At 50.4% G+C, this 12,999-nt stretch overlaps 5 protein-coding genes across 5 annotated transcripts; 4 read left to right on the forward strand and 1 right to left on the reverse strand.

Annotated features, from left to right (window-relative positions):
• Positions 1-2,806: 2,806 nt before the first annotated feature.
• On the forward strand, positions 2,807-3,337 carry BCR38DRAFT_410870 (uncharacterized protein; the record flags this gene model as incomplete). Its single annotated transcript, XM_040858519.1, has 1 exon — positions 2,807-3,337. One exon carries the CDS (start codon positions 2,807-2,809, stop codon positions 3,335-3,337), a length of 531 nt encoding a protein of 176 aa, XP_040714295.1.
• Positions 3,338-4,253: 916 nt separating this feature from the next.
• BCR38DRAFT_438640 (uncharacterized protein) lies at positions 4,254-6,132 on the reverse strand. The gene is made up of 3 exons (XM_040860589.1): positions 5,745-6,132; positions 5,355-5,674; positions 4,254-5,300 (listed from the first exon to the last, which is right to left on the reverse strand). Exons 1-3 carry the CDS (start codon positions 5,811-5,813, stop codon positions 4,436-4,438), a joined length of 1,254 nt encoding a protein of 417 aa, XP_040714296.1. The 5' UTR covers positions 5,814-6,132; the 3' UTR covers positions 4,254-4,435.
• A 960-nt stretch (positions 6,133-7,092) lies between these two features.
• Positions 7,093-9,394, forward strand: BCR38DRAFT_395395 (uncharacterized protein). Its single transcript, XM_040857634.1, has 2 exons — positions 7,093-8,043; positions 8,117-9,394. The coding sequence occupies exons 1-2, from the start codon at positions 7,462-7,464 to the stop codon at positions 8,948-8,950; spliced, it is 1,416 nt and encodes a 471-aa protein (XP_040714297.1). The 5' UTR covers positions 7,093-7,461; the 3' UTR covers positions 8,951-9,394.
• BCR38DRAFT_438643 (thioesterase-like superfamily-domain-containing protein) lies at positions 9,395-11,203 on the forward strand. The gene is made up of 2 exons (XM_040860590.1): positions 9,395-9,936; positions 10,066-11,203. The coding sequence occupies exons 1-2, from the start codon at positions 9,559-9,561 to the stop codon at positions 10,900-10,902; spliced, it is 1,215 nt and encodes a 404-aa protein (XP_040714298.1). The 5' UTR covers positions 9,395-9,558; the 3' UTR covers positions 10,903-11,203.
• Positions 11,204-11,372: 169 nt separating this feature from the next.
• Positions 11,373-12,316, forward strand: BCR38DRAFT_438644 (uncharacterized protein). Its single transcript, XM_040860591.1, has 2 exons — positions 11,373-12,044; positions 12,101-12,316. Exons 1-2 carry the CDS (start codon positions 11,534-11,536, stop codon positions 12,217-12,219), a joined length of 630 nt encoding a protein of 209 aa, XP_040714299.1. The 5' UTR covers positions 11,373-11,533; the 3' UTR covers positions 12,220-12,316.
• The last annotated feature ends 683 nt before the right edge of the window (positions 12,317-12,999 follow it).

Raw genomic sequence — 12,999 nt, forward strand, 5'->3', positions numbered from 1 at the left:
GAGGTTCTTCCCAGACCCGGATATAGACCTGTCGGATCTCGATCACAACCCGCCACGGACGAGACCAGACCTGGACGTCCCTAAGGAGGTAAACGCGAAGGACATCGAGGCTGTTATCAAGAAGACAGCGGCTTGGAAGGCCCCCGGCGATGACCAGATCCCTACGGGCCTACTGAAAATCTGTGGTAAACCCCTATGGGAGATCCTAGCGGATATAGCGACCGTAAGCTTTAGGCTAGGATACTACCCGGAGCGCCTCCGCTCGGCAAAGGTAGTCGTTATCCCTAAGCCGAACAAAACGACAGCCCAAAAGCAGACCCCTAGCGGCTGGCGACCGATAGCGCTGCTTAGTACGATAGGGAAGGCGATAGAGGCGGTGATATGCCAGCGTATCACTACCGTCGCGGAGACGGCCGGTCTGCTACCAAACGGCCAAATGGGTAACCGAAAGGGGCGGTCCACCGAATTAGCGATACGTATAGTCGAGGACGTAACCTATACAGCTTGGAGGCGCGGAGGGATCGCCACACTACTACAACTTGATATTAAGGGGGCGTTCGACACAGTTAACCACAGGCGTTTGATTTCTATACTAGCCCGGAAGGGCTACCCGGAGTGGGTTCAGGAATGGGTACACAGCTTCGTAGAGGATAGGACAGTACGCCTCCGGTTCGACGGTAAGGAGTCAGAGCTGATCCCTCTACGAGCTGGCGTCCCCCAGGGGTCGCCACTCTCCCCGATACTATTTATCCTATATATCTCGACGCTATATGAGGAACTAGCGGAGAAACACCCCCTACTCTTAGTCGTAGGGTTCGCGGACGATACGAACCTACTCAGCGTGAGCACAGACACGGGCACGACCTGCCGCCGACTAGAGGACGCTTGGGCTACGTGCCAACGGTGGGCCGCCAGGCACGGGATGGAGTTCGCTCCGGACAAGAGTGAGCTGATGCACTTCACTAGAACCCGAGACCCCTCCCCGCAGAGTATCCGTCTTGGAAACGCTACAGTAACGCCGAAGGTCTCGGCAAGGTGGTTCCTAGGGGTCTGGTTTGACCGCAAATTAACGTGGCACGCCCATACCGAACGGGTTAAATCAAAAATGGCGACTCAGAAGCTAGACCTAACAAAGCTAGTGAACATGGCGTGGGGCTGCGATCTCATACGGGCGAGACTACTGTACACGTCGGTTATTCGCAGCGCGATCACCTTCGGGGCGGCTGCGTGGCACACTATAAGCGAGGAACCAGCGGGACCAGCTAAGAGCCTAGTCGGGATACAGAATGAGTGCCTCCGAATAGTCTGTGGCGCCTATAAAGCGACACCGGTCCGACACCTAGAAATAGAGGCAGCTATCCCGCCACTAGACCTATATCTCAGTGCCCGGGCGGCGAAATTTGAAGAACGGCTACGGAATAACGGCAAAAGGAGCCTGCTTCGGAGCGCGAGCGCGAGAGCGTCACACATACTCCGACAGGACACGCCGGCGAGACGGAAGCGGACGTCACAATCGCTCAGACCAGCGGGGTACACGATAGAGAAGGAGGCTAGGGGCTCCGAGTGGATAGGCAAGGCGAAGGAAGTCCCGGCCGCCCTCCTAGACCACTGGGAGAAGAGATGGCTCTCCGGGGCAGCACAACACGACCGCCAGCGACGCGCTATCGCCGAGGAGCAGGAGGGCCCCTCGATGCGAATGCCGAAACAGGGCAAGTACTCAGACCTAAACCGACCGGAGGCGTCTACCCTATGCCAGATCAGGACCGGAAAAATAGGACTATCAGCTTTCTTATTTAAGATAGGAGCCTTCGGTGTGTACTCGCCGTTATGCCGCTGTGGAGAGGCCCCCGAGACGGCAGAGCATGTAATCCTCTTTTGCGGCCTGCTGGAAAAATCGAGAGAGCGCCTACGGGCCACTATCGCGCCATGGCCGCTGCATACACGTAGAGACCTGGCAACGGTGACGGGGAAACCAGTAGTCAGCAGGACTATCACAAGGTGGCTACTCAGGACTGGCCGGATAGCGCTCAGGCCCGGATAATATCGATCTTCTCGGGAGGTACTAAGTCGGTAATCTTTCGTTCGACGCTCGCTCGTTCGCTGTCGATTTGCTTCTTTGTTGCGTTTTCGTCGGCACTACGCTCCACGCTCGGCGCGTGGGCGCTTTCGTTCGCTTGGGGGTGGTGAACACTCTGTTGGAGTCCCGCCCGCCCCCCGTCAATTACCATCGGCATCTCCATGGCTTTGCGCCCTCGATTTGCAAGCGATGCGAGGTCACTATCCGATGTAAGCGCCTATGAAAAATCGATTGCCGTAATCTGTTTGATGATTTAACGCTGTTCGATGAAGTTATCGATGAATCTCAAAAACCCCATCCTTCTCTCTTTCCAATCCTTTCAAATTAAATACTATAATTCGTCGTACAGAGATATATTATAAAAGTAAAGGGAGCGTGTTTTAGCAAAAAGTACGCGACTCGTTTATAAACCACGTTATTAAGTTTCCGTATATTAGTATCTATACTAATAAGATATAGACTGCGAGGGAAAGGCTTTAGTATATACGGAGGAAGAAATGATACGGATTCTACTACTTACCATAGACCTGTACGGCCTAAGGGAGTCTATAGGAGCCCAGGACCTATTACCTTCTTTTCATATTTAGTAGCTAAGTTACTTCACTGCCTTCATAAGCCGTAGGATTTCATAGGTCAGTATAATAGGCGAGATTAAAAAAAGTTTCCGTATTATTATCTATAAGGTTAAGCGCTTTACCAATTCTTGAAATATCCGACTTTTGGTAGGGAATGGGTGGCCGGAGACCAGGGTGGTCGCAGATGGGTAGATTAACTTGGGTCTTTACAACGTTGATCATCACTGTCTGGAGTCTTATCAGGAGACGACATGATTGCTGGAAGAGCGTCAAGTCCCAAGCCTTAAAAGCGGCCATCATTCCCATTACACTCAGCTATCTTCAGTTAACACAAGGATCCGCGCATCAACAGAAATCGGGGCAGGCCTCCAAGTCGATGCCACATCTTAGGGTGCGTCTGCGTCAGTCGAGTCGCATCGCGGAGGTACAGTCAATGGTTTCATCAGTCAGAGAGCCGCAAAGTGGCCTGAAAGTGACGCTGAAGAGGCTACTAGATCACGAAGAAGATTCCAAGGGCGGGAGGGGGCACGCCAAAAACTTTACGAAGTTGTACTTTAACCGGTCGTGGATAGAGGTTATTGACAGTCTGCAGGGTCTCCAAAACAAGAATCTAGACATCTCTCGCCAAATCGAGGAGATGAGGTTGATGATGAACAGCCTCGTCAACACTTCGAAAACTTCGTGAAGAACTTTTGTCCCATTGGCTGAGTTCCAATACAACGTGCTTTGTAGAAGGCATTGAGGATGTTTAGATCGCATAGTAAAGCTGAGTTTCGTTATAACTCACAAGCCTCAGTCTCCAAATTATCATCAAAACCTTCATCATATCGAATTCTTTCTAGTCTTGAGAGAACTTCCCACGAGCATTCATGGAACGCTAGAGACTTCACCACCGACATTTTCATCTTCCTCGGCCAGTTCCGGACAGCTTTCCTCGGATTTGAATTATGCCGAGACCAATAGATCCACGCCTTTCTTGAGGCTGCCTTAAAGCACATACACTTACGTCTCCGCCATAAGATGAGCACAACAACGTCATCGAGTACGACGGGCTTGATGATCCCTGCCTCACCTGACTGAGGATGAAAGAAGTGGGGAACACCCGGAGAGACGGTCCGAGGATATCGTCATGCCATTATTCAACTTGACTGGTCAAGCGCACGACAAGGCAAGGCTAAAGACCTCAAGCTGTCCATCAACTCAACGTATCACCAAGGTACGATGGCACCAAATACCAATACCAAGCCACGCCAACTGCCACTCAGTCTCATTCAAGCGCTGGAGCTGATCTTTACCCTGCTTCAACTAATCGCACCTCGGATGTTGCTCAATAATGTCGAGTCAAGAAACATACGGGCAAGTTTCCGCAAAGCCAAGATATTCCACTCGTGAAAAGCCCGAAAGATGAAGTACTACTTAACAAGTTTGAATAATGCCACAAGAGAACTATTTCTCCTGCGCTCAGCAGCCGACAGCGGCCGACAACGACTGACAGCGAAGCGACCTACATATACTCGAGGTTGAACTCGGCAATGAAGCCGATGGATTCATAAGTTACTTATTGTAGATCGACTTGTGGAGCATTAATCTTAAATCACAGATGAAAACCTGAACAACATAGGATTAAATATTCTAGACCATCTGGACAACTATAGACTTTTGCCAGTGTGCCTTCCAGCCCAATCGACCACTCCCAATTGGTGTACTTCTTAGGTATCTCTAATACCTGGTTTTGCACCTGGAATATGTACGCCCAGTCAGTCCATCTCGGCAGCGTCAGCATTTACTGCCCCAGCAATTCTACCGCCAACTTGGCTTTCTCCTCATCGGCGAGTTCCTCCCCTCTCACCTTGTCTGCCTTGGTTGCATCATATCGCCAAAGTCCACCTGTCTTTTCCGAGTCACCATCCTCGCGAAGTCCCACATTCTTAGCAAGACTCTGTAGGGCGGTATCGGGACCTTCAAGAGCATTAAAGTATCTTCGCTCCCACTGGCGTCCCTCTGTCTGTTCCTTCTTGCGCATGGCTCGTTGTGCATTCTCGATCTTAGTCTTTTCCTTGCCGACACTGTTCATATCTCCGATGGCAATGCCCTGCGCGACCTTGGCCCACGCGCGCCGTGACTCCAACGGGTGCTGCTTCTCTATTGGGGCTACAATGAGTTTACTAGTCGTCGTATTGGTCGGGTCCCATGAATCAATTAGGTTGTTGCTCGAGTTGTGCTTGGCAGATCCGGAGTGAATCTCGAATGCCTTGGTCCACTGGCCCGAGACGTTGTAGAGTACCTCCTTCTCCTTGCCGGTTGGGTACAAGGTGGCAGTGAACGAGTTCTTCTTTCCAGACAGCCAGCCCTTGCCGCTGTAGTCAATTTTGGCTGTATAGCCGGTGCTGCTCGTGATGTACGAAGCGCCATCCAATTCGATGAAGGGTGAGCCAAACAGGAGACCCTCGACATGTAAGGAAGGGAGGGTGATAATGTACAAGTCATTCGTAGACGGCTTGTTGGGGTCCGGCACAGAAAGTACCGCGTGCCCAATTTGCTTGATGTAGATGGTCTTGGAGAAGGACGCCTTCTGCGCATTGTAACCTTCCAAATGCACTTTGGAGGGAAGATTTGTGATGCTATATGCGGTCGCGGGTGGGTGGTGGCTACATCGGTCAATGTTCCTTGTCTCGAGGCCACAGGAGTCAATAGACGCATACCTGACTTGCTCGCTGACTAACTCCGTCATGCCAGCGGCATCTTCCCACTTGCCGAGGAATAGTTCTCCCAGGAATGGGTTGAGAGGCTTCTTCTCGTTTCCATATTGTTCACTTCGACTTGCGTACTGCTGTTTGAGCGTAGTCAAGAACCATTTCAGGACGAGCAAAGCTCGCTTGGCCGGGTCGAGTTCTGCTGCGGGTGCTGCGAAAACAGTCGGATGCTCGCACCAATACGAGCTGAACTCTACCAGACTCGTAGAGGAGAGGATGAAGGGCGGGGCAGTCAGGGATGATAAGTCGCCATTAAAGGATGCGATGGACTGCGAACGAGAAGGCAAGTCAGTCACGGCTCACATGCGACGCCGCCAATACGACATTCTGCCACCATACCTTGATGAACGAAGTCCAGCTGGCGCCGCTGGCCTGGGGGTTTTGCTGCGGTTGTTGTTCGTCGGACATTACGGCGGCTCGTCGTCGTCGTGCTTTCTGCTTCTTTCCGATGTGCAGCGGGGAGCTAGTGATCAACGGAGGGCAGCGTGGGCAGGGTTAGCAAGGTTCGCAGATTGGTCGGATCGTGATTCGAGGATCGGGAAGATAGATGTAAGATAAGTTCTACAAGGGTCTAGAGCGGCTCTGCTTGCGGTAAAGGTACAGTTGTATGTTGTAAGTTATGTGGATAGGGGATTGCGTGCAGTCGCGGCTCGCTACTTTCGTGTTTGACGCAACCAAGGCTATGAGAATTTTGACCAAAATCAAGCGCCGCCGAGCAGCTCTGCTTTGACATCAACCCCGCTAATACGTCATGACCTGATGCTCGAAAGACCGCAAAATACGTTTGAGACCCCGAACCCGGCGATGTGGCCGCTAGTGGTCTTGGCGCATCAGACGGGCATCAGACGGAGCGACATTTGTGATTGCCATGAAAACAAGCTCGCTAAGTAGGGGGGGACAAAACAAGTTAAAAGGCGCACCTAGGTGGGATAACCAAGTTACGTCTGTGTATCACACTGGATTATCAGAGTATCCATAATCCATTATCTTACCCTCCTCTACTTGCTCGCTTTCTTACCTTCAAGTACTGTTGTCGCAACCAATAAAATCTCCAAACCGATTGTTCAAGTACTAAGTAAAGGACTCACTCCTCTATTGATGACTCTGTGTGGATATCACGTGTTGTGCTGCGTTGCTTGCTAGAAGCGCTACTGCTCTCCAAATATGGGTATGTTGGATTATATAGCCACTGTACAAGCCACACACACAGCTGCATAGGAGGAACGATTACCCCTCCCTACGTAAGGTTACACCAGTAGTCAGTGGACTGTAACAGAAGACAATAAGATACATTAATCAATCACTTGAATCACTATCCTATTGGTCAGATACACTTGTAATACAACAACTGTGCCTGTCGCACCTACTGTCTTCATAAGGCGTAGGCTTCTATCAGGCAGTATAATGAACGAGATTCTAATTAATAAAAAAAGATAAAAAGAAGAGCGCTCGCCTAGCGAAGAAATTGGGATCGTAATTAAGCGTGTTTTGCTTATCAAAATTGAGAAAGAAGTTGTGGTACTGCTTACTGAGATCTCTTGAAATTGGGGGTGCACTCAAATTGGTGGTCAATACGGTTACATCAGGCCGGCCTATCTGGAGACGCGATAACGGGCCCCAAAGTGTTTCATCCAATTGATGGCCATTTCTCGTACTCAAACTGGGTCTCGAATCTCGGCTGTGACGGCGTGTATTGTATCTACCTCTAACTTGCTTGGCGCTCATCTAGAGCCGTGGCAAATACCGCTCTCCTTTTCAGAACTTTAGCATATTTGAATCAAAAGTTTCATCACCACCACCATCACATCGTGTCAATCCAACCCCTCCCTTCCGTGTCGACGTTTCGTCACGTTTTGCTACCTTTGGCCTTCTGGCTGTCGTCACTCGCTTGTCCTCTTCATTTCTCCGAGCTGGTGCTCAAGTCGCATGCCATTAATTCGACGACCAGACCGACATCAGTACCTTGAGACTGTGTTCCGAGACATCCTCCGAACTCAACTCGAACGAACCCGGCCAGCAAGTACATGACTAGCCTTAGGGCACCTCAGATATTACCATGGGGCTCAGCATAGAGCAAGGAAAGCGGCTTCGGCATTGCATTGCAGTACGACCATCGAGGTCGCGTCTGCAGCTTGTTCTTTGCGTGTCGGTGCTTTTCATCTTCTACCTGCTTACGCCGTACGACAGCCAGATACGGTCCTTCCTCAGATTCCAGCACAACATCGTTGACGACTACATTCAACACAATCATCCCAGCGACAGATGGCTATTCAAGCCCCAGCGGTATCCCATCGACCCTAATCAAGATATCGGCATTATCGTCAAGACGGGTTATGGCACGAGGGACCGCGTACCTCAAGTGCTGGCCGCCCTGGGCAATGAGACATTCATGAGTGACATGCTGGTTGTGCAGGACTACCCGCTGCTTCGACGCCAGAACTACACGCTGCCTAATGGAAAGAGCGTCCCTAGCGTCGACATCATTGGCTGGATGCTGGAGAACAAGATGTTAGCTGGCAAAGAACGTGTCGAACGTGTGACGAAGTACGAGCATCTCGCCGATGCTATTGAGGCCGAGGAATGGTTTGTTTCGGACGGCCTTAGCAAAGCTATTGGCTGGGAACTGGATGCAATGAAGGTACGTCACACCCGGCGACCCGACATCCTGACCCCTCTGCGCTATGCTAGGCGCTAACATTAGTTTGTCGCAGTTTATCTCGGGCCTCCAATATGCCTGGCAAACGATGCCTAAGAAGAAGTGGTATATCATGGCAGATGACGATACCTTTGTTATCAAGGAGTCTCTCAACATTGTTCTCGGGCATCTCAACCCTCGCAAGCCGCAGTACTTGGGCAATCCTATTGGCGACTACAAAGGGCGTTTCGCACACGGTGGCTCCTCTGCCGTCATATCTGGCTCCGCCTTGAGCAAACTCTTCGATGGCCACCCCGACATTGTTGCCGAAGCTCACCTCGAATCACCATCCGCGGTATGGGGCGACAAGCTCCTAGCGACAACAATGATGAAGATAGGCGTTTACCTTGACGAAGGATACAGTAGGCTATTCAATGGCGAACCCCCTGAGATGACACGAATGTGGGCAGATCGGTTCTGTGTTCCACTTATTTCCTTCCATGGCCTGGGCGATGGTAACAAAATGGAGCAGGTGGGCAATGTTTTCAAGCATATCAGGGAGCCAGTTTTCTGGAGGCAATTGGGTAAGATCTACGGGGCCGCCGACTTCGAGACTTTTGTCAAGGAGCCCATCCGCATAAACCAGGACTTTGTGGGTCGACTAGACGAACACAGCACGAGCATAGGGGATGTCAGAACTGTCGAGGATTGCATCAAGATCTGTACCCGGCAATCTGACGAGTGTATTGCGTGGACATGGGATCAAGCGGCAAGAGTATGTCATGTCGCTCCCTGGACGATTATTGGAGATTATCATGAAGGCGTCTTCTCTGGCATCAATGCACCAGTCGCGCAGAGAATAGCCAATGGTTGCCGCTCCCCGCCGGCCCCGCGCCTGCCCACTCAATAGGAATTCGGCCTGGAATTGTTTTCTATGTGCTTTTTCTCCGTCCATTTCTGTATACAAACTAAAAGGTACAATGTTACCTTTGGGTACAAGCCCAATGGTCGGGTGGCACGGAGGGGAATTACTCTGATTACAGAGACCTCCAGTATGGAATGGGTCACGCGATGATTGATGACACCGGGGAAGTTGAGTAATGTAATGGCACCCGAGGAGACATGTCTTGGATCCCTTATACCTAATTATTGACGTTGGTATACAACGTGTGCATGCTTGACATGCAAATTTGAACCATACCCTTCAATGCACGTGCTGCGGGTCGATTGCGGATAACTAAAGTGCGGATGTACAACAGGGGACAACCCTGTTGCGGCACAGCTGCATCATTGCCAGAGGATCACCTCGACCCCGCCCAGTACGGAAACCCTTAGACGGTGACATTCCCGAGGTCCGGGGTTTAACTCGGGCAACTGAACATTAAACATTTGGACATCTGAACAGAGTGCAGACCGATAGTGAGATGTGTCATTTTTTCGCCTTACAATTCCAATCGCAATTACTGACAGACCTTGTCACAGACATTGTCCTGCGTATTTTGGAAGATCCCATCGTTCATGAAGGAAGAGACGTGGGAAATTCAGTCACGTATACCATTCACGACAACGATGACGACAAACATAGCAAGAGACGACGCAGATCGCCGTCTCACCTTCCAGGAAGCCCTAAGCATAATGCCTATTCCAGATAGGGTGGTGGACGGGCACACAATCAAGCGATACATGAGCTTGCGGAGTGCGTGGTTTCCGGGCATTGATCTCCCTGTTGGAATGGACGACGAAGGCGTAGAGAAACCCATGCGATTTCCATCCGAGGGAAGAGCGGCGTATGGTGGGCATGTGTATAGCCAGGCCGGATTAGCGGCTTCTAAGGCTTTCGAGGATATGTTGGCCGGTGGCAAGGCAATGGCGAAGAAGAAGGAGTTTGGGATTCACGTAGGTGTTTCTACTACTGCTGTTGCCAGTGTGCTCCGGAGCTGTTGGGTTTGAGAGTCATGTGCGTTGTGAGATGAAAAGGGGACACTGATCAATCTTCAACTCACATGACATGCTAACACATCCTAGACAATGCATGGGTATTTTTCAGAAGCCGGAATTGTAGAACGGCCATTCATCTATGAGGTAGCTTGCATTGCAGCCAATCCATCCTTTCATAACCTGTTCGTCACAGCCCGGCAACCCACACGGCCCAGTACCAATCCCCAAGGAGATCACTTTCCCATAGACGATGCCGAGTTACCCCTTGGACCTGTTTGTTTTAACTCTTTGGTATCATTCAGACCTGCAGGCCTTTCACAACTCGATGCTCAAGAAGCATCAGTCCAAGCCCGTTTTTCGAATCTCTTGAGATCTCGACCTCCAGCAGAATGGGATCCAGCACCACTCACAGATATCGATGTGCTGAAAGCGGCACTAGGACCAACCAAAGAGCCAGGGTCCTTTCCCATCGTCGACATGAAGAAGGTAGACCTTACGACCTTCAATTCCGGAAAACCCTTGCATGAAAGGCGTGAACTGCTTTTATACCGGCTGCTTGCCCCCCTTCCGGCTTCGAACACAGATGCGCACATTCTGACGCATGCATTTGAAGCAGATCGGAACGGTCTGCTCATGGTTGGAAACCACTGCGGCTTTGGTTTCGAGTTTGGAAAGGCGGCGAGCCTGAGTTACTCATTTGTCGTTCATGTGAACCCCAAGGACACTATTATGCAGTACAAAGCGGGCATTGGTATAGGCATGGATGAGTGGTGGATTCAGGAGGCTTCCTTTCCCCGGGTTGAGGCGGGTAGAGCTATCATTATGAGCAAGATTTGGAGTCCAACGGGTGTGCATGTGGCGACCGAGTATCAAGACGGCATCCTTAGACGAGCTTGGAGGGATGAAGAGAGAGAAAAGCTGTGACATCGACTACAGCAGACGGCAATCTTTTGTGCATTCGTCCTACGCAGAAGAAAGAAAGGAAAATCTGGACAATTCATGACGCAGGGTAGTAGTAGTAGAGGGTCAAGGGGGAAAATTCGAAGTACATACTCGTAAAAAGAACAGAAAGAAAAAAGGGCATGCTACAGAGTACCTACCCCTTCATGGGTAAGAAATTGTCTTCATCTAGCCAAAGGTATTTATCACAGGTCTTACCAGCTGTGTGGATATAGCGGTTGATCACCTAGGTAGTCAGTAGCAGAGAAAGTAAAGTCGACTGAGGCAACCGCAGCTTGTGATTTCAAGGTGAGATTGTGGTGATCTAAGCAGTCTGCACTTAAAGCACCAATCGACAGTACTGTACCTAATACGCCATTCCATTATCTACATTGGCTATCTTCACTGGAACTGCTGTTAACCATCCAGTCCCTCTTCACATTCATTCTGATAAAATCCACACCAGGGTTTGAGTGTTCTTCCGAATTTCTTCACAAAACCACACCTTTCACCTCCATAAAATATCCAACTCAGCCTAGGCTTTCACGTTTCGCGAATACGCATAACTCCCTTGCCTGTTTCACTCCTACGTCATAAACGACAGTCACAAGCAACCATGTCTTTCACGCATTCCCTACTGGTTCCTATGCCAGCCAACCACACCACCAAGATGTCTGCCGAAATCAACGAGCAGATCGACGAGCTCACAGAGATCCAGCTGCGATTGAAAATGGTTGCTCAAGAGTACATCAAGGCCACCGAGAAGCTCGGTGCCACTGTTTCGGGACGCGACAAGTCCATCGGCGTCAAGGACCGAATGAGCAAGATGATTCTCAACGCCAAGGAGTCGGTTGCCAATCTCGACCAGATGATCCAAGCGACCGACAATCTACTCAACCTGAGCTTGCCCGCTGCCGCCATGAAGTGGGATGACGAGGATGAAACGAAGGCCAGGCTAACAATGGAGCACAGGAAGCGCCTCGCCTCGTCCTACGTCGCTGCTTCTTCTGTCGACGAGGAAAAGGTTAAGAAGATAAGGGACAAGGTCAAGGCTAAGGCCTCAGAATCCTATGCAGCCAATAAGACCTTAGCTGACGCCATGACTGTAGGTTTGGAAACTTCGCCATCTCCCATTATCAGATTATTGAAGCTAACGTGAATAGGTGGGAGCCATGACGCATACTTTGGTGCGAGTGGATGGCAACCATAAGATCCGATCCACGATTCGTGCCGAGCGCGACGCTGGATCGGCCAAGCGATTCAATGCCGACAGGCAGCCTAGCAGCAAGGACTATTCCTTGAACAAGAAGACCAGGGACTGCTTTCCTAAAATGATTACTGAGGCCTCTGCCACCGAAGATGGAGAGACCATGTGGCTAAGTACAGAGTCTGTGGGTGCTGGTCAGAAGCTGGAAGACGTGGAAGATGATTGGGTTGACATTCTGACCGAAAAGGATGTCTACAATCCCGCCAAGTGGTAATGGTATCATTGGTGAAACTCACTCGCGTATCCCGATCTCGGTCACCAATAGGAGTGGCTGCTTTCTCACGATATGGACGGCAACAATGAGTGTTTTTTGATTAGGCAAGTGGCACTTGAAATCATTAGATGAGGCTGGCTGTGTGTTTAATACTTTGATGCACTGCTTGAGTGCTACGCATTCGACATTTCCACGCTCATAGGGCTTGGTGTATAACTTGATTCGTAGGAACCATATCATGATATGGACAATTGGGCTTGGTTTACACCGAATGTCTCCATAAAACAAGTCTCAAACACGCGAAGAGTGAAAAGAATCACAAGGTAATTATCTGCCTTTACACAAACCAAGCTATGATGAAGCGAGGACAGTATGTCATAGTTTTAGTATATTATGGTATCAGGCCAAAGTTTTCACCCCCCTGATAAGTACCAGTGGACTACTGCCAAGGCAACGCTATACTAATTCTAGCCTAGCCTACTTGTAGGATTGAGCGCCACGGTTATGCCCTAGGCCGAAGGGGGTGTAGCGGCAATTGCACTAGTGGGGTCAAAACCCTTCCTCATAGATAAAATAGCTACACAGAAGACACAACAGAGCA

Source organism: Pseudomassariella vexata (assembly GCF_002105095.1).
Source record: "Pseudomassariella vexata strain CBS 129021 chromosome Unknown BCR38scaffold_9, whole genome shotgun sequence".
Lineage (NCBI taxonomy): Eukaryota > Fungi > Ascomycota > Sordariomycetes > Amphisphaeriales > Pseudomassariaceae > Pseudomassariella > Pseudomassariella vexata.

Coding starts and splice junctions, on each gene's coding strand:
- BCR38DRAFT_438640 (XM_040860589.1), bottom strand. CDS start 5,813: ATGTCCGACGAACAACAACCGCAGCAAAACCCCCAGGCCAGCGGCGCC. Junction 5,675..5,744: donor GCTGGACTTCGTTCATCAAG/GTATGGTGGCAG, acceptor TCTCGTTCGCAG/TCCATCGCATCCTTTAATGG. Junction 5,301..5,354: donor TTAGTCAGCGAGCAAGTCAG/GTATGCGTCTAT, acceptor TGACCGATGTAG/CCACCACCCACCCGCGACCG.
- BCR38DRAFT_395395 (XM_040857634.1), top strand. CDS start 7,462: ATGGGGCTCAGCATAGAGCAAGGAAAGCGGCTTCGGCATTGCATTGCA. Junction 8,044..8,116: donor GGGAACTGGATGCAATGAAG/GTACGTCACACC, acceptor AGTTTGTCGCAG/TTTATCTCGGGCCTCCAATA.
- BCR38DRAFT_438643 (XM_040860590.1), top strand. CDS start 9,559: ATGAAGGAAGAGACGTGGGAAATTCAGTCACGTATACCATTCACGACA. Junction 9,937..10,065: donor AGAAGGAGTTTGGGATTCAC/GTAGGTGTTTCT, acceptor AACACATCCTAG/ACAATGCATGGGTATTTTTC.
- BCR38DRAFT_438644 (XM_040860591.1), top strand. CDS start 11,534: ATGTCTTTCACGCATTCCCTACTGGTTCCTATGCCAGCCAACCACACC. Junction 12,045..12,100: donor AGGTTTGGAAACTTCGCCAT/CTCCCATTATCA, acceptor CATGACGCATAC/TTTGGTGCGAGTGGATGGCA.